This window comes from Drosophila miranda (assembly GCF_003369915.1).
Source record: "Drosophila miranda strain MSH22 chromosome Y unlocalized genomic scaffold, D.miranda_PacBio2.1 Contig_Y1_pilon, whole genome shotgun sequence".
NCBI lineage: Eukaryota > Metazoa > Arthropoda > Insecta > Diptera > Drosophilidae > Drosophila > Drosophila miranda.
Window position 1 is genome coordinate 27,730,640 of NW_022881603.1, and position 20,510 is coordinate 27,751,149.

At 45.9% G+C, this 20,510-nt stretch overlaps 1 protein-coding gene across 1 annotated transcript; it reads right to left on the bottom strand.

Moving 5' to 3' along the window:
- Positions 1–857: 857 nt before the first annotated feature.
- Positions 858–2,453, bottom strand: LOC117192055 (G-box-binding factor-like). The gene is made up of 4 exons (XM_033396771.1): positions 2,240–2,453; positions 1,387–2,150; positions 1,244–1,296; positions 858–1,174 (listed from the first exon to the last, which is right to left on the bottom strand). Exons 1-4 carry the CDS (start codon positions 2,294–2,296, stop codon positions 1,146–1,148), a joined length of 903 nt encoding a protein of 300 aa, XP_033252662.1. The 5' UTR covers positions 2,297–2,453; the 3' UTR covers positions 858–1,145.
- Positions 2,454–20,510: the final 18,057 nt, after the last annotated feature.

Genomic DNA, 20,510 nt, shown 5'->3' on the forward strand with positions numbered 1-20,510 from the left:
CGCCCCCCTCCGCAGCACACATAAAACTTTCCCGGACAACTTCTCGTCCTCCCCCAACTGCCTCATTGTCCTGTGCGCTTCGGTCTTCAGCCGTCCTGCTTCTTGCTGCAAAACTTTTCCCAATGTCCATTCGGCGAGCATTCAACGTCCATTCAACTGTCTGTCTATCTGCCCGTCTGTCGGTCTGTTTTTGTGACTTGGGGTGTACGTCTATTTTTGCATCTTTTAATTTTAATGATGCAAAAATGTAAAATGTTTTCGCTTGCTGCAGACCAAAACAAATTTTGTGGGCGCATCCGGAGAGCAAGGACTGCCTCCTGAACGGCGGGGGAAGGCAGCTCGGTAATATGATACATTCGAAAGCCCAGCAATCACAGAAATACAATTCTTTGTAGACAGAAAATTCCAAGTATTAATCGAAAATACAATTAGATTAAGCCCTTTCACAGAAGTACAGTCTTGCCACATCAAAGGGAGTCTCTGTCCAACAGTGAAATGAAACGAAAACGAAAATGGGGTGCTGGGTGCTGGGAAAGGAAATCCACAACCAACTGATGCCAGTGGCTCGATAAAGCCATTATTTATACAGCCAGCAGGGGGAAGGGGGGATAAGGCAGGGGGGCCTGGCCGGTCTATTGCATTTTGGGCCATAAGTTGGCAACATTTTTTATGCGTTCATCATGCGGTCAGCATAAATTTTTTATCGTCTTTTGCGTTTCGTTTCACCCCCCCCCCCCCCCCCCCCCCCCCCCTCCCTCGGCGTTTTCTGTTGACAATTTTGATGTCTGAATGCCATAAATCAATGCGTTTAAAGTCGTCAAAGGAAAGCCCCGAATGGAATGGAAAACAGCCTGCGGTTGTGATGATGAATCTTGCTTTGATCAAGACATATAAACCATTTATTCCAATGCATTGTTGTTTTAGATACGTGCGTGTGCTGGATCCATTGGTATGTGTTTTGTGGTTCTTGTTGTTGTACTTGTTGTGTTTGCTGTCCTTGCTGTTGTTGTTGTTGTTTAATGTTGTTGTTGTTAATGCTTGCGGAGGGGACTGTACAAGACAGGTTGCATCTAAGATGATCCAATCAATCGAAAATATAACGAAAACGATTGAGCTGAATGATTGGATAGCAAATCAAAGTATCATCAACGCCAGACCTTATTCAGATTTTTGGCTGAAAAAAAAACGGGGAAGGAGGAAGGGATAACTAAAGAAGGCCAAGATGTCACCGGTTAAAACTCACTCGAATTGAATGAATTGCCCTTGTTGTCACGAAGCGAAAGCATGGCAGGCGAGCTGTGGAAAATGTGTTAAAGAAATGTCGAAGAAAATATTTAGATTCATGGGGAAATGGGGAAATGGGGAATGGGAAATGGGGGGACTCACTTTAGGCCATTGCGCACATCCCGGTAGTTGTTGTTCATCATTTCGTAGTGCGACCTCATCCGCTGCTGGTTCTGGTGGGCCTGCTGCTGCTGCTGCTGTTGCTGTTGCATCTGATGCTGCTGCTGGTGGTGCTGCTGCTGCTGGTGCTGCTGCTGCTGGTGCTGCTGCTGGGAGGGACTACCGCCGTACTGCCAGATATTGTTGCTCATCGCCTGGCCGTTGCCGTGGCTGCAGCCCCAGTTGCCAGGGCTACCACCGCCGCCGCCGCCAGTGAGACGTCCCTGGTGCTGCATCTGCGGCATTTGGGTGAACTGCTGCATTGCCGGCATCTGGGGCATGCCACCCATCTGGGGCATGCCACCCATCTGCTGCATGCCGGACATGGGCTGGAGATCCGATATGACCGCGTTCACGCCTGGGGCATCGATCGAACCCATCGAATTGCCCATCATTGGCAGCATGGTCATGCTGTTCAGCGGTGTCACCGCACCAATGGGCAGGTTCGAGGACATGGTGCCCAGCGGCGTCATGCCGTTGCCCGCCGGCATCATACCCAGGGGCAGGGACTGCATGCCGCTGCCCTGCATCGGATAGGACATCTGGCCGGTGGTCATCGGCGGCATCTGCAGCTGAGGCTGGTTCATGTTCATCTGCGCCATCGACATGGGCATGCCACCGGGTGGCATACAGCCCTGTCCCTGTCCTTGGCCTTGGCCCTGGGGGCCATTCTGTTGCATGCCCATTTGAGCGGACATGTTCATCATCTGCAACGGAGATGGAAGGAGACGGTCAGCACTGCTACACTCTCGACACTTGCAACGCGCGGTGGCAACTCGCGTGGTGGCAACCGTACCTTATTGGCCTCATTCATGCCAAAATCCGCTTCGTATGGAACCGAACAAAAATTCATTTTTAAAATTTTAAAACGAACTTCTTTCCTTCAAAAGCAAATTAAAAAACCAAAAGAATTTTCACAGGAAAATTTGGACAAGAAATAAAATGTACTTTTTATAATTTTTGTAGTTTTTTTTTCTAGAGATCTGAATCTTACGATGAACTGCCTACGACTGAGGATTTCGGAGTTTCGGGGCCAATACCAACGACAGGCCACACACGTACGGCCTCCCATGATCGGGAAAAACTGTTGAAATTTAAGAGAACTTTTGGATTTTTCTGTGAACGCCAGTAGGCGATGCCACTCCTCACCTCTCTCTCTCTCAAGGGTAAAGCGTGATCGGGCTATTGACCTCGCCCACATGGTTGGGCTCCACGCCGAGCCACTTGGCCCCAAGCCATCCCGGGGACGCCCCAGAACAATTAATTTTACCTCTGGCTTGTTATACCCGATACTCAAAATGAGTATTGGGGTATATTAGATTTTTGGTAAAAGTGGATGTGTGTAACGTCCAGAAGGAATCGTTTCCGACCCCATAAAATATATATATTCTTGATCAGCATCAATAGCCGAGTCGATTGAGCCCTGTCTGTCTGTCCGTCCGTCCGTCCGTCCGTCCGTCCGTCCGTCCGTCCGTCCGTCCGTCCGTCCGTCCGTCCGTCCGTCCGTCCTCTTCAGCGCCTAGTGCTCAAAGACTATAAGAGCTAGAGCAACGATGTTTTGGATCCAGACTTCTGTGATATGTCACTGCTACAAAAATATTTCAAAACTTCGCCCCGCCCACTTCCGCCCCCACAAAGGACGAAAATCTGTGGCATCCACATTTTTAAAGATACGATAAAACAAAAAACGCAGAATCGGTAAGGATGACCATATCTTCTACAGTGCAAAATCTGAATCAGATCGTATGATGATTATAGCCAGAATCAAGAAAACAATTTCATTCTTTCTCGCTCTGTCTCTCTCTAACACACAGGTTTCATGGTCGGTTTTGTCAATTGCAAAATATGAGTTCAAGGATCTCAGAACCTATAAGAGCCAGAGCAACCAAATTTGGTATCCACACTCCTGTGATATCGGACCTTGACCGTTTCGTGTCCAAATTTCGCCACCCCCCCTTCCGCCCCCGCAAAGGACGAAAATCTGGGGCATCCACAAATCTCAGAGACTATTAAGGCTAGAGTAACCAAATTTGGTATCCGCACTTCTGTTAGATCTCACTATAAAACGTATATCTCAGAATTTCGCCCCACCCCATTCCGCCCCCACAAAGGACGAAAATCTGTTGCATCCACAATATTGCACATTCGAGAAAACTAAAAACGCAGAATCATAGATAATGACCATATCTATCAGATTGCTGAATCTGGATCAGATCAGATCATTTTTATAGCCAATAGGAACAAATCAATTTGCAGTGGCTACGCAGCGCCCGACGTCACGCTCAGACTGATTTTCTGTCTCTCTCGCACGCACTCTTTGTCGTGTGGTTCAATATTAGCGGCGTCTGCCGCAGGAGAGCCATACTGACTTAGTATCGGGTATAACTGTAGAGTTGCGGTGTCCGCAGCAACTCACAACGTTCCACCTCGTCATTTTATTGTTGGTGTATTTGGTGGTGTATAAAGACGGGAGGAGGCACTGGGAGGCTAGTGCCCGTGAGCTGTCGTGTCAACCCAACTCCTGCGATGGCTGTCTTTGGCCATATCCTTTTGGCCATGGCGGTGTCGTGGCGTTGGTGCAGTTTCCACACCATTTATGCCACTAGTCATTAGCTTTGTTTAACAAATAACAAACTGTCAATGAGTTGATTAACGATGTTTTTCGCATGAACTGCAATTAGCCGTCTCCTTCCAACGTTGTGTCTTGCTTCTGGCCTGATAAATGGGAGTGATTTGGGCTTCCAGCGTGGCAGAGAGCCAGAGAGGTCTCGACTTGGTGGATTGTTAATGGGGGGCACTGCAGGAGGGAGTGTTGGAGTGCTGTAGTGCTGGAGTACTCGTTATAGATGCGCCGCCAGCCCCTTCTAAACTGCCGTCACTTGGCAATTATTGTGTATTGTGCTTCAAGTCAATGGCATTTGACACAGCCATAGCCACTGCCACGGGTAGAAGCACTTCATCACACCCGTAGTCGTAGTCGTAGTCGTCATCATTGGCTCCACTAACAAGGAGCAGCATGAGATGGCGGTGGAGTTATCGTAAACGCAATTACACCCGTTGACAAGTGTAATGTCAGCCATTCTCCCATTCCCATTGGCATCCCATCCGATACGACCATCATGCCATCGTCATCATCCCATCTGACTGCCAGTTACCAGTTGCCTGCCGACTCTGACGCTGTCGATGTGACGCGCTCCATCACTCACGCCACACGCTCCACGTTCCCCCTGTTTTAGCCACTTGGTGACGCCTCGCCGTGGCAACAGGAGCGGAGCCCTGGGGATATATCTATAGAAGGTATCTGTATCTGCCAGGCTGTTGGGGCACATCTTTCCTAGATTTCCTGGTTTTCCTTCTAATTTTTCATCCGTGACTCCCATGGAACACCTAAGAGGAGTGGAGTCCGCTCCTGTTTTTAAATATTTACACTGTAATTATTATGCAAAATGCACTTTACTCCATTATTTACGATATGTTGGCACTTCGTGAGCAGACTTCTGAATAGGGGCCCCGGGATGCCATAAATAAATATGTATATACAATATAAATATACTAAACACTGTACATATATATATATATGCATAAATGGAATGTCTGAAGGGTGTGCGGAGTCGCATTGTCCACAAATTAGGAATTAGTTTGTTTGTGTGTGTGTGCGGTCGCTAATTGGCTTTCCCAGAAGTTAATTACGATGAAAATGTTGAAAAATGTTGAAAATGCTGAAAATTGGACTTGTCAAAAACATTTTTGACATTTCCCGCCCGACCCTCTCCGTCACCGTCACCGTTACATCCCAGCAATCATTCGGCAGGAAATTAGTTTTACAAACTTTCGGCATCGCTTTTTGCATTTCCATTTCCATTTCGCTTTAATTTTAAACTAAAATATCGGAATTGATTGTTAACACTCATTATGATTATTATTGCGAGTGTTGCGGCTATTATTACTAATATTAGCCCTCGAATCTCATAAAATAATTGAGGAAATGCCATTCATCAATGGAATGGAGTGCCGATGGAGTGTTGATGTTGCATTTGTGCGGCACACGGACATTTTTGAAGCTTAATTAAGTGCAAATTCGCTAATGAACGTGTGGTACAAAAGTCTGTATGAATTAATATTATATTTGATTATTTTTGATTGCTTATGATTTGTATTTCATGGCGAGACTTTTTTTTGGGGGAAATACTCGGTTCTAGATTTTTTTAGCAGAACAAAACAAGAAAAACTTCTGTTCGAGTGTCTATACAGTGAATATTACGGGAATGTACCCTTCTTCCCCGGTGATGGTGGGCGTAAGAAAACCTTTGATGGGACATCATTTCCGAGAAAAGTCCTCAAAAATTCTCAACATCCGGCCACATAATTGGGTGCTATTTAATAACCATATGAACTTTAGTATCCAAAAAGTGGGGTATTTTAAGTATTCGGTATTTTTAAGGCGCATTCAGACAGAATGTTTCCAGATTCCAGAAGTTTAGCATTTAGCTCTAGTATTTTTTCGTATATTTAAAATTTGTGTTCTAAAATATGTAGTATTTTTTAGTATTCTAATGGCTCAATCTTTTCTCTGATTTGTACCTTAAGATTCCAGAAGTTTAGCGTTTAGTGCTAGTATTTTTTCGTATATTTAATATTTTTGGTTTATAATTAGTAGTATATTAGTATTTTTTGTCTGATTTGTGCCTTTAGCATTTAGTTTTAGTATTTTTTGTACATTAAATATTTTTTGTTATTTAATATGAAGTAGTTTTTTGTTGTCTTTTAAGTATTTTTATGGCTAAACCATTTGTCTGATTTGTGCCTTAAGATTCCAGAAATTTATCACTTAGTAGTATTTTTTTATAGTATTTTTTAGTATTTTGACGGCTTAACCTCTTGTGTGATTTGTGCCGGAAGATTACTGTTCGGGCCAGCCGCTGAAGAATAACCGTAACTTTAACATTATTATTGTATGAGCAGAGAGAGCCGCCTATGTTGTAAAACGTTGACGTTCTGCAGATCTGCTGCGCTCTCCCGCTAAAGGGGCTCTGCCGCCGCCACTTCGGCAACTACTTTGATCTGCTGCCGCCACTTCGGCAATCACTTTGATCTAACGCCGTCGTCCATAGTTTAGTTCTATGCTAACCCCTCTGCGCATTGGTTGCATATCGATCTCGCATAAGGTTTATCTGGCAATAGCAAGCAATCGGCTTCCGCTAAGCCACCAAGATTAAATACGAATTATAAAGTTTAACCCGAAATCTCTTTTTATTTTTGAAACACATAGGTGCCAAAAAAGCTTGGCATCTCAAACAGGCAGCATACTGAATTATTTCCTTGGGTGGCGAAGGGTGGGGGATGGAAGTGGGGGATTTCTTAACTGGGTTCACCATGAATGGGGCTTAAAGATGGCTAGATTACATGCGATATTTGATCCACTCTCTCATCTTTCATCATCGCCAGGGTTCTATTCACCAGCCCTATCATGCCCCCTCTTCATCTAGTTGTCCTTCGGATAGTACATATGCTAATCCAGCGATTAATTGACATTTGATTATTAATTTCGATTCGAAACTGTTGCAAAATCTCTAACCCAATCATCGGCATTCGTTTATGTGCATCTGCCTAACCATTGCGTGCTATCCTCATGTGACGGGCAGAGACATGCAAAGATGGCACTTAACGAAAGCAGTCAACCGACAACTGATTGAATGGCAACAAACCAGCAAACACTCGGATGGGGCATATCTTGTCCTACACTGTTAAATGCGGATACAGACAATGAACAGGTGGACTTAAGTGTGCAGAGACATTAGCCTAGGCCCAGGACAGACACTGGTATCGGAATCAGACACAAATGCCGAACTCTGACTCAGTGAAAGCTCCATGCCTTAACTAAAAGTACGTCTTGCTAGCTTTAAAAGTCAAACGGAAATGCATTTGACATTTATAGCGTCAAAGGCTGAAAGGCAAAGGCTTGAGAATGGGGCATCAGTGTGTGATCAGGCTGGTGGCATGGCTCTTCGAAGGAAGGAGAAGCTTAAATGGGACGATTTCTGTCTACAAATAAGATGAATGAATCGATTTTACTAACGATTTGCATATGCCAGCTCCTCCCCATTCAACAGATTTCTCATCCGATTCGTATCAATTTTTCAATAAACTGCCAATGAGGCGGCCCCCCCTCGCTGTGAACCCCCTTGACCTTGCCGCTGGCCAAACACTTTCAACTTGTAAGGAGATCAGGGCACGTAGACCAGGAAGGACCGCTTCTGCAATAGTCAGCAAAACTATTCGTCAAGTAGTGCGGCGGAGTTTCGTTCGTCCGGCATTTTTATGGCTCCTGTTGTTGTTCTTGTAGTGGCTCCTCGAATTGGCGGACGTCACGTTGATTTGCTGGCAACGCCTTAAAGGTGACATTTTCCAAGGATAAAGCAAACAAGACGTACCAGGAACTCCCTCCTGCTGCAGCAGACAGACAGACAGACAGAAGGATGTCATAAAATGTCGCAAGATTTGCCTGGACTGGTGGCAGCTTTTGGCTGGCTTCGATTTCCCACCACTCGGGAGCAGCTGTCACGGCCGTTTAGCTGCTTAGCGCCGCAAAATCACTGCAAATCCTTGACTAAACCGAGACTCAAGGCAGGACCTCCCAGTCCCCAAACTAATTGCAAATGCAGCCAGCTGAGACGGCAGCAGACGGACTCCAAAACGGAGTTGGCTTGCACGTCCCACACGGATCGCATCATTTGTGCAGCGTTTTTCGTTTTTCTGTTGAATTTTTGTATAGCCATCCGTGATATGCAAAGAACGGTGCAAACAAGTCCCAGGATTAGGGTCGAAACCCGCAGAAAGTCAGACTAATTTGAAGACCCTTGACCCCCGCCCGTAGGGAGTGTGGGCGTGTCTCAGCGGGAACTCGACTTTAATTTTAAACCTTTTGACATTGGCCCCCGTTGAACTTTACGTTTTTGGCGCCTGGTCTCTTCTCCTTTTGTCGGATTTTTAAATGCCTTTATTCGGGAATTTCTTTCTCTTTTTGGTGTTGTTTTTTGTGGGTTATCAGCCCTCAGGTGCTAATGAATTCATAATGGAAACGGGCACTGGAACAGGCCATAAATTATGGACCAAGGGGCAACGTAGATGTATTATTAAGATTCAACAGCAAAAACTGAGAAAAAAAAAGAAAGTAAAGGAAACGGCAGTGTTCGGGCCAGCCGCTGAAGAATAACCGTAACTTTAACATTATTATTGTATGAGCAGAGAGAGCCGCCTATGTTGTGAAACGTTGACGTTCTGCAGAGCTGCTGCGCTCTCCCGCTAAAGGGGCTCTCTGCCGCCGCCACTTCGGCAACTACTTTGATCTGCTGCCGCCACTTCGGCAATCACTTTGATCTAACGCCGTCGTCCATAGTTTAGTTCTATGCTAACCCCTCTGCGCATTGGTTGCATATCGATCTCGCATAAGGTTTATCTGGCAATAGCAAGCAATCGGCTTCCGCTAAACCACCAAGATTAAATACGAATTATAAAGTTTAACCCGAAATCTCTTTTCATTTTGAAACACATATGTAGGTGCCAAAAAAGCTTGGCATCTCAAACATTGGTGCCCCCCCGACGTGATATAAAACCATTGCTTAATCGCGTTCCGTTAAAACCCTTATTATTTATACAATATTTTGTTGTTGGGTAGTTTAACTACCAACAAATACATTTGGGTGCACGTTGAAAAACAGTTTAAAGTGCAAATTCAGTGAGAGTGCGGCTGGAATATTTATAGACAAATTCCGGTACTTTAAGCGTCGAATCTCTCATTCTCTGCGCAGCTGCAGCCGCGGTTATTGACTTTTCGTGTCTTGCATTCTCGCTCTCGCGTCTATACATCGTCGCTTAAGCGGTATTTCATTTTCCGTTGTTGTGTCGAATTGCACAACGGTTAACATGGACAACGATCCGAATACAGGCGCGGGCGGAAATATTGTGGTGGCTGATTCCAGACTGAGTCTGTATAAGCGTAAAAGTCAGTCATTATATGATCGATTGCACAGGCTTGGCGAATCCTTCGCGGGGAATAAAATCGATAAGCTGACCGCCGCGGAAGTCGAGGTGCGCCTTGATATGTTGGCAGAAATTCGAGAGGAATTTAATAAGGCCCATAATGAGTTGGAGGCTCTCGATCAAAACGAGATTGGGAGTGAGCTGCGCGAAATCTTCGATACTCTTTTCATATCGTTGAAAGCTGAGTTGCTGGCTGCTGTTGAAGTAAGCCAGTCACACGCCGCTGCCCATTCTACGACTCTGCCAAGCCATTCCGGACATAGTCCCATCATCATGGCTCACAAGCAGCGACTTCCTGAGCTGAAGGTGCCTAAGTTTTCTGGTGGATACGTCGAGTTCTCGGATTTTATGGCAATGTTCAAATCGGTGATTGAAGCGGATGCGGATCTCAGTGACATCGAGAAATTCCAGCACCTTCGCTCTTGCCTCGCTGATGCGGCTTTGGATTCGGTTCGATCGTTAGAGCTCTCCAGTGCCAATTATCGTGCGGCTCTGGATATACTTAATAAACCCTTTAATAACAAAAGACTTGTTTTCCAGGCACACATCAAGAAGATTCTTGGGCTAAAGAGGGTAGACTCGCCTTCTGCTAAAAGGCTTCGGGAGTTTTCGGATGCAGTCAATTTACACATGCGAGCGTTGCAGACATTGGGAACTGCTGAGGAGATTTCAGGATTCATGGTCATCAACATGCTGGTGCAGAAGTTGGATTCGAAGACGCAAACCAAATGGGAGGAGCACACATCGTCGGATGCTATACCTACCGCAGAGGAATTCTTCGAATTCTTGCAGCAACGTTGCCAGAAAATTGAGCGTTTGGAATATGCTACAGCGACACACGCTAGTAGCGATCAGGTGGGAAAAAACCATTCCTATACGCAGGTTAAGAAAACGTTTGTAGCTTCCAACTCTTCCGCCGACCCGTCTGTATGCGTCTTTTGCCACTCAGCGGGCCATGGAATATACTCGTGCAAGATATTCGGAAATCTCTCACCGTTGCTGCGCCACAAAGAAGTGAAGAAGCTTTCCCTATGCTTCAATTGCCTAAAGCCGGGGCACCGGACCCGCGCATGCAATAGTGGAAAATGTCGAGTATGCGGCGGTAGGCATCATAGTTTGTTGCACTTCGATAGTATACAGCCCACAACACAAGGCTGCCCAGGTATTACTCCTCCCGATCTGGCCGTTCAACCGGACACTCTTTCCGTTGCTCAAAATTCTGCTAGCAGCTCGTCTCTACCTTCGTCTACCTCTCTTGCTGCCCAAGGTCTTCACTCTGATGTCGTGCTTCTGGCTACAGCCGTGGTTCTCGTAAAGAATCGGTCTGGCGCTTTAGTTCCTTGTCGTGCCATCTTAGATTCAGGATCGCAGCTGCATCTCGTCACATCCAGGTTCGCCCAGCAGCTTCAGCTTAGGAGAACTCAATCGTCTGCACTTGGGTCTGGGCTGGGCGATACCAGCGTTTCTACTGAGGGATCCACCATAAGCATTTGTATGCATTCTCGCACCTCTTCTTACACAACTACACTTACTGCTCTCATCGCCCCAACGATTACCGCTTCTCAACCAAGTATGACAGTAAATGTATCCGATTGGCGTATTCCATCTAACATTCAGCTCGCTGATCCTGCATTTTTCAATCCTCAACGGGTTGATCTTCTCATTGGTGCGAGCGTTTTTTATGATCTCCTCTGCGTAGGCCAAATCAAACTCACCGATGGACTGCCTCTTCTGCAGAAGACCCGGCTTGGGTGGATCGTATCTGGCGGTGGACAGAAGGTAACAAGCTCGGCGTTTTTGGCTACGCACAATTGTCCAGATTCGATAGCTGAGATGGAAGCAAGGTTGGATAAAACTCTTCGTATGTTTTGGGAAGTCGAGAATTGTGTGAAGGCTGGGTTGAATACCAAAGAAGAAGACGATTGTGAAGCACATTTCGTAAGCCACCTTTCACGGTTGCCATCCGGGGAGTATGCAGTTCGTCTGCCGCTAAATAACAATACTGATCGTTTAGGAGAATCTTATGCTCAGGCTTATCGACGGTTCATCAGTCTGGAGCGAAAACTGGAGCGTAATCTGCCCTTTTTCGAGGAAAGCGTTGTTCTTGAAGGTTTGTCATCTATGGACATATCGTTTTCTGCGGGTCCAGATAAGGTACCAAGTTGCATCTTAAAACACTGTGCCCAGTCCCTTTGCAAGCCCTTGACCTTTCTCTTCAACCTCTCCTTGGAACAGTCTTGTCTCCCAGTAATTTGGAATGAGTCCTACATCATTCCGCTTCACAAAAAAGGTTCAAGATCAAACATTGAAAACTATCGTGGTATCGCAAAGCTTTCCGCCATCCCGAAGCTTCTTGAGTTCCTGGTCACCCGGCAACTGCAACATCTTTGTTGCAGCTTGATATCTCCGTCGCAACACGGTTTTTTCAGACATCGTTCAACATCGACTAACCTTCTTGAGTTTTCTAACCTAATCCACCGTGGTTTTCAAATTGGTTTGCAGACGGATGTAGTTTTTACGGACTTCAGCAAGGCATTCGATTCTGTGAACCATGCTCTGCTTATTCAAAAGCTCTCCTTATTAGGGTTCCCAACGAATCTTCTAGATTGGATTTTGTCCTATCTCTCTAACCGTACTCAACGTGTTTTGTTTTCTAACGTGTTGTCAAATACTGTTAATGTTACTTCAGGTGTGCCACAGGGAAGTCATCTGGGCCCGCTTCTGTTTATTTTATTTGTGAACGACCTTCCTCAAGTTATAACATACTCTACTACACTAATGTATGCTGATGATGTCAAAATCTGTCTTTCTTACTCTGATTGGTATTTGCACACACGCCTTCAACTTGATCTAAGTGAACTACTATTGTGGTGTTCAACTAATCTTCTTTTTCTGAACCTTTCCAAATGCAAACTTATGACATTTTACCGTCGCGCTCCTCATTTTGTCTCATATGTTCTAGGAAATCATGTCCTTGAGCGAATTTCGAGTTCAAATGACCTCGGAGTCCTTTTTGATCATAAGATGTGTTTCAACACCCATATAGCTGCAACTGTAAATAAAGCTAAGGGTGTTTTAGCGTTCATCAAGCGTTGGTCCAAGGAGTTTGACGACCCGTACGTTACGAAACAACTGTACATCTCGTTAGTACGTCCTATATTGGAGTATTGTTCTTGTGTGTGGAGCCCGCAGTATAAAGAGCAGCAGGCTGTTATTGAATCCGTGCAAAAGCAATTTTTAATTTTTTCCCTTCGGAACTTTAACTGGGACTCGGGTAGAATCTTGCCACCCTACCGGTCTAGGCTAAATCTTATTGACCTGCCGTCGGTGCACCATCGCAGAATATGCAATGGCGTAATGTTCGTGTACAAGCTCCTTCTTGGGACTGTTGACTCCCAAACTCTCTTGGGTCAGATTGACTTGGCCGTTCCATCCAGACCTACCCGTACTTTTAGGCCTATCCGTCTACCCATATGTAGGTCTAATTATGCTGATCATGAACCTTTTAGGGTTTTATGCCATAATTATAACTCCCTCTGTCTAACCCTATCCCCTGAACTGTCTCTTAAACTAATTGCATGCAATATTTATAATCATTTAAATTTAGCTAACTTTTAACTTATCTTTTTCTGCCTTTAGTAACTAAGTACCATTATTAACAGATAATTTGATAATTTAATAAATAAATAAAAAAAAAAAAAAAATCCTACACTCAAGGAGCGGTATTCCGCCTTTATGAGGGAGTACATTGATTTGCATCATATGCACCAAGTCAACCCTGATTCCCGTAGTCTCTGCAAATATTTCTTGCCTCATCACTGTGTCCTAAAGGAGGACAGTACGACGACAAAACTCCGTGCCGTTTTCGACGGATCTGCAGCTACATCAACTGGATATTCTCTAAATGATGTGATTATGACAGGCCCTGTTATTCAGCCTGCATTGTTTAACATATTGATTCACTTTCGAACATATCCAGTCGCTCTCACTGGGGACATTTGTAAAATGTACCGCTGCGTACGAGTGTCTCCACCCGACAATTTGTATCAGTGCATCCTATGGCGAGATTCCATCGAGTCCGAGGTTCAAGTCTACACATTAGACACCGTCACATACGGGACGAGGGCTGCATCATTTTTAGCGGTCCGCGCAATGCACCAGCTGGCCATCGACGAGGGTGAGTCCTACCCTCTTGGCTCAGCTGCTCTGCGGCAGGAGTTTTACGTGGATGACCGTATTTCGGGCGGTAATTCGGTCGCACAGGTCATGGACAAGATGCACCAAACATCAGCTTTACTGTCCCGTGGTAATTTTAGACTTAGGAAATGGTGCTCCAGTCCCCAAGAAGTACTTGAGGGAACCCCTGAAGATGACATAGAGAAGTTCCCAAAGTTTAATGATGGAAGCGAAATTGCCAAAACTCTCGGCTTAGCGTGGGACCCTGCTTCGGATCAGCTGCTTTTTGCCTTGTCCGCACTGGACACAAACTCAAAGCCATCAAAGCGGTCGGTTTTATCTACGATTGCGCGGTTCTACGACCCTCTTGGATTGATAAATCCAGTCATTGTCAGGTGCAAAATCTTCCTTCAGCAGCTTTGGAGAGAAAATTTGGATTGGGATGAAAGCCTACCCTCAGCGTTGCATTCAACTTGGATGGACTTGAGAAATAGTTTGGCAAGCATTTCTCGGATCTCATATCCTCGCTTGGTTCTTCGTTCTAGTGTGGCTACAGAAGTTCACGGATTCTCTGATGCCAGCTTAGAAGCATATGGCGCTTGCGTTTATGTCGTGTCCAGGGAAGCCCAGTCTTTGAGCCACGTTTTGTGCTCAAAGTCGCGAGTGGCGCCGCTAAAGACTATATCGATTCCTAAGCTGGAATTAAGTGGAGCCCATTTGCTTGCGAAAATCATGCAGAATGTAAAGGACATGGGAATCTTTACAGGTCGGTTCTATTGCTGGTCGGATTCGTCAACAGCATTATCTTGGATTAGGGACGAGCCAGCTAAATTTCAAGTTTTCGTGGCAAATCGAGTGGCATCAATTCAGGAGTTGACGGCAGCCATGGAATGGCGCTATGTTCCCACATCTTTAAATCCTGCTGATATTCTGTCGAGAGGCTCGCTTCCCAACCATCTTATCCAGTCAGAGCTATGGTTTCACGGCCCATCCTTTTTGCTAGGCTCCAAGGATAAGTGGCCTGTATCTCCATCTAACAACATAGCAACTTTGGAGCTTCGCAAGAGAGGATTGCTAATCACGTCTCCACATGCCGATCTCACGTCCGGATGCAAATTTGCGAATTCATTCTTTCGCATGCAGCGCACATTCGCCTACATGCATAAATTTATACATCGTCTTAGGCATCCAGGACTCACCGTTTCTGATATTCGGCAAGGAACGCATCTTCTAATTCGACACATTCAGCTGGCAAATTTGTGGATGGACATAAAGGAGATTCGGCGCAATGGTCAAGTCGTGAAATCCAGTTCTATTAGTTCGCTCAACCCGTTCATCGATCATTCTGGACTACTTAGAGTTGGAGGTCGTCTTGGCAACTCATCGCTAGGATTTGACGCTCAGCACCCGCTCATTCTGCCAAAGGGACATTCCATTACCTTTGCGCTGATAAGATATTATCATGAAGAAACCTCCATGCCGGACCTCGCGCCTTGCTATCCAAAATTCGGCTGGAATATTGACCCATTGGAGGTGTTAAGGCAGTGTCAAGAGTCGTCAGCAGATGTGTGAGATGCTTCAGGACTAGGCCGCGCATGGTCGAACACATCATGGGAGACCTACCTAAGGAACGTTTGGAAGGATCTCGAGCTTTTGAAGTCACTGGAGTAGATTACTGTGGACCTTTTTACTACCGATCAGAAATCCGCACGAGGCCTCCGATCAAGTGCTACATTAGCGTATTCATCTGTTTCACTTCTAAGGCTATACACATGGAGCTCGTAAAGGATTTGACCACCGCATCGTTTCTAGGCGCACTAAAGCGTTTTACTTCCACTCGAGGAAGGCCAAGTCAAATTTGGTCGGACAATGCGACAAACTTCGTTGGGGCCAAGAACGAGCTTCTGGAGCTAAAGAAGCTTTGTCTGAGCGAACCGCATATGAAGGAGGTCCACGAATCCTGCTTGGCTGACTCGATCGACTGGCGTTTCATCCCACCTCGCTCTCCGCATTTTGGCGGGTTGTGGGAAGCGGCCGTGAAGACCGCAAAATATCACCTGTACCGCTCAGTTGGACCATCTGTGCTTAGCTTCGACGAGCTGCGCACTCTGATCTGTCAGATCACTGCAATTGTTAGCTCTCGCCCTTTGCTCTCGCTTTCAGAAAATCCTGATGATTTAGACGTTTTGACTCCTGCTCATCTGCTTTTAGGCGGCCCCCATGAGCAAATCCTCGAGCCTGACCTAACGAAGCTGAACTACAATCGTCTGGATGGCTGGCAGCGGGTCACCCAACTACAGCAAATATTTTGGAGCCGTTGGCGCGAAGAGTATCTCACTCTTTTGAAAGAGCGCGCGAAGTGGCGTACCCCCGCGCAAAACATCTGCAAGAACGACCTCGTTCTGGTGAAGGACGAAAATCTTCCTCCAATGCGTTGGCCACTGGCTAGAGTGGTCGATGTCGTTTTGGGCAAGGACGGGGTGTGTCGCGTCGCTGACCTGAAGACATCCTCAGGAAACATCAGGAGGGCCGTCACTCGGCTATGTTTGCTGCCCCTTAAGGAATCTGTTGAGAGACTAGCTCCCAACGGGGGAGTATGTTCGGGCCAGCCGCTGAAGAATAACCGTAACTTTAACATTATTATTGTATGAGCAGAGAGAGCCGCCTATGTTGTAAAACGTTGACGTTCTGCAGAGCTGCTGCGCTCTCCCGCTAAAGGGGCTCTCTGCCGCCGCCACTTCGGCAACTACTTTGATCTGCTGCCGCCACTTCGGCAATCACTTTGATCTAACGCCGTCGTCTATAGTTTAGTTCTATGCTAACCCCTCTGCGCATTGGTTGCATATCGATCTCGCATAAGGTTTATCTGGCAATAGCAAGCAATCGGCTTCCGCTAAGCCACCAAGATTAAATACGAATTATAAAGTTTAACCCGAAATCTCTTTTTATTTTTGAAACACATAGGTGCCAAAAAAGCTTGGCATCTCAAACAGGCAGCATACTGAATTATTTCCTTGGGTGGCGAAGGGTGGGGGATGGAAGTGGGGGATTTCTTAACTGGGTTCACCATGAATGGGGCTTAAAGATGGCTAGATTACATGCGATATTTGATCCACTCTCTCATCTTTCATCATCGCCAGGGTTCTATTCACCAGCCCTATCATGCCCCCTCTTCATCTAGTTGTCCTTCGGATAGTACATATGCTAATCCAGCGATTAATTGACATTTGATTATTAATTTCGATTCGAAACTGTTGCAAAATCTCTAACCCAATCATCGGCATTCGTTTATGTGCATCTGCCTAACCATTGCGTGCTATCCTCATGTGACGGGCAGAGACATGCAAAGATGGCACTTAACGAAAGCAGTCAACCGACAACTGATTGAATGGCAACAAACCAGCAAACACTCGGATGGGGCATATCTTGTCCTACACTGTTAAATGCGGATACAGACAATGAACAGGTGGACTTAAGTGTGCAGAGACATTAGCCTAGGCCCAGGACAGACACTGGTATCGGAATCAGACACAAATGCCGAACTCTGACTCAGTGAAAGCTCCATGCCTTAACTAAAAGTACGTCTTGCTAGCTTTAAAAGTCAAACGGAAATGCATTTGACATTTATAGCGTCAAAGGCTGAAAGGCAAAGGCTTGAGAATGGGGCATCAGTGTGTGATCAGGCTGGTGGCATGGCTCTTCGAAGGAAGGAGAAGCTTAAATGGGACGATTTCTGTCTACAAATAAGATGAATGAATCGATTTTACTAACGATTTGCATATGCCAGCTCCTCCCCATTCAACAGATTTCTCATCCGATTCGTATCAATTTTTCAATAAACTGCCAATGAGGCGGCCCCCCCTCGCTGTGAACCCCCTTGACCTTGCCGCTGGCCAAACACTTTCAACTTGTAAGGAGATCAGGGCACGTAGACCAGGAAGGACCGCTTCTGCAATAGTCAGCAAAACTATTCGTCAAGTAGTGCGGCGGAGTTTCGTTCGTCCGGCATTTTTATGGCTCCTGTTGTTGTTCTTGTAGTGGCTCCTCGAATTGGCGGACGTCACGTTGATTTGCTGGCAACGCCTTAAAGGTGACATTTTCCAAGGATAAAGCAAACAAGACGTACCAGGAACTCCCTCCTGCTGCAGCAGACAGACAGACAGACAGAAGGATGTCATAAAATGTCGCAAGATTTGCCTGGACTGGTGGCAGCTTTTGGCTGGCTTCGATTTCCCACCACTCGGGAGCAGCTGTCACGGCCGTTTAGCTGCTTAGCGCCGCAAAATCACTGCAAATCCTTGACTAAACCGAGACTCAAGGCAGGACCTCCCAGTCCCCAAACTAATTGCAAATGCAGCCAGCTGAGACGGCAGCAGACGGACTCCAAAACGGAGTTGGCTTGCACGTCCCACACGGATCGCATCATTTGTGCAGCGTTTTTCGTTTTTCTGTTGAATTTTTGTATAGCCATCCGTGATATGCAAAGAACGGTGCAAACAAGTCCCAGGATTAGGGTCGAAACCCGCAGAAAGTCAGACTAATTTGAAGACCCTTGACCCCCGCCCGTAGGGAGTGTGGGCGTGTCTCAGCGGGAACTCGACTTTAATTTTAAACCTTTTGACATTGGCCCCCGTTGAACTTTACGTTTTTGGCGCCTGGTCTCTTCTCCTTTTGTCGGATTTTTAAATGCCTTTATTCGGGAATTTCTTTCTCTTTTTGGTGTTGTTTTTTGTGGGTTATCAGCCCTCAGGTGCTAATGAATTCATAATGGAAACGGGCACTGGAACAGGCCATAAATTATGGACCAAGGGGCAACGTAGATGTATTTTTAAGGTTCAACAGCAAAAACTGAGAAAAGAAAAGAAAGTAAAGGAAACGGCAGCATACGGCAGCTGCATCCACCGATACAACCGATACAACCCGATGCTTATTTTATGGCCGACTCTAATGGAGGACTCGGCTCTGATTCCGGCTTCTCTACATACTTCGCTGTACTTCGCTGGGCATTTGGCTGCCTGCAGTCTGTCTGGCTGCAACATTTACTGCCTTCGTCCTTCTGCCGTTTGCCCTGCTGCCGTTTGCCTAGGTTTTCCAATTTTTGTGATTTGCACAGATTTCTGCTTGACAACCTCCTTGCCAGTCTGTTCTCGGCTCTTATTCTCTCAGCATCCTGGGTTATTTTGTTGCATCTCCATCCCTCTCATTCGTCCCTGATTATCGTTCTCCTTCAGTTCGGTGTGTGCAGCATTGTCGAAGGTGAAGCCTGCACTTGCAAGTGCATTAAGAGCATATGAACAATGGCTGCTCCTCCTCCTCCTCCTTCCCCTCCTCCTCCTCCTTATTCGCCTGCAGAACCTTTGCCGTTGATCCTGACAGACAAATTACTTCCCTGAAGGAAGCCAGAGATTCTGATTCTGATGGCGAAGCACCACTATAGGTTGTACGTTGCAGGCATGTACGAGTACGAGTATGTAGGTCGTGCAGGGCAGTGAGCGCCAGAGGAGCCTGCTTTTAGCAGATTAGTTTCCATCATCTTAGCATCCCTAATTAATGAGGGCCGCCTTTGTTTGGCAGCTCTGTTTTTAGGTGTTAAATCAAAGACTTTGCCCCGGCTGCCGGCTGCCTAATAAGCCTGGAGTCGTCTCCTCAAAGCTCTTCCAAGGTGTACAATTTCCACCTACACACCCACATCTCCCATTTGTAATGAGAGTAAAAAGATTGCTTTCTCGTACACGGTACTCAAAGGGTAGATGGTTTATAATATATTTCACTCGCTAGAGGTGTGTTTAACAACTCCCAAATGGGATTACTCATTTTCCGTCATCTGAAGCAGTTGTCAAATTATAAAAAGTACACAATATACCAAAAATACACCCAAAAACATAATACATATGCCAAAAATCGTAGAATTTAGTTATTAACTTTTCTAATCTCGAGACAAAAAGCGCACAGAAGAACAATGATTTTTAATTAGAAAGTGACTATAAAATAACACAAAATACTAAATATACCAAGAATATTAAATACTACAACTTACTAAACTTGTGAAGTTTTAAGGCACAATTCAGGTTAAGCCATAAAAATACTAAAAAATAATAAAAAAATACTACTAATTATTAATCAAAAATATTAAATATACGAACAAATACTACAACTAAATGGTAATTGTTTGAGATGCCAAGCTTTTTTGGCACCTATGTGTTTCAAAAATGAAAAGAGATTTCGGGTTAAACTTTATAATTCGTATTTAATCTTGGTGGCCTAGCGGAAGCCGATTGCTTGCTATTGCCAGATAAACCTTATGCGAGATCGATATGCAACCAATGCGCAGAGGGGTTAGCATAGAACTAAACTATAGACGACGGCGTTAGATCAAAGTGATTGCCGAAGTGGCGGCAGCAGATCAAAGTAGTTGCCGAAGTGGCGGCGGCAGAGAGCCCCTTTAGCGGGAGAGCGCAGCAGCTCTGCAGAACGTCAACGTTTTCAACATAGGCGGCTCTCTCTGCTCATACAATAATAATGTTAAAGTTACGGTTATTCTTCAGCGGCTGGCCCGAACATACTCCCCCCGTTGGGAGCTAGTCTCTCAACAGATTCCTTAAGGGGCAGCAAACATAGCCGAGTGACGGCCCTCCTGATGTTTCCTGAGGATGTCTTCAGGTCAGCGACGCGACACACTCCGTCCTTGCCCAAAACGACATCGACCACTCTAGCCAGTGGCCAACGCATTGGAGGAAGATTTTCGTCCTTCACCAGAACGAGGTCGTTCTTGCAGATGTTTTGCGCGGGGGTACGCCACTTCGCGCGCTCTTGCAAAAGAGTGAGATACTCTTCGCGCCAACGGCTCCAAA

Coding starts and splice junctions, on each gene's coding strand:
- LOC117192055 (XM_033396771.1), bottom strand. CDS start 2,296: ATGAATTTTTGTTCGGTTCCATACGAAGCGGATTTTGGCATGAATGAG. Junction 2,151..2,239: donor GCATGAATGAGGCCAATAAG/GTACGGTTGCCA, acceptor TCTCCGTTGCAG/ATGATGAACATGTCCGCTCA. Junction 1,175..1,243: donor GGGCAATTCATTCAATTCGA/GTGAGTTTTAAC, acceptor TTTTTTTTTCAG/CCAAAAATCTGAATAAGGTC.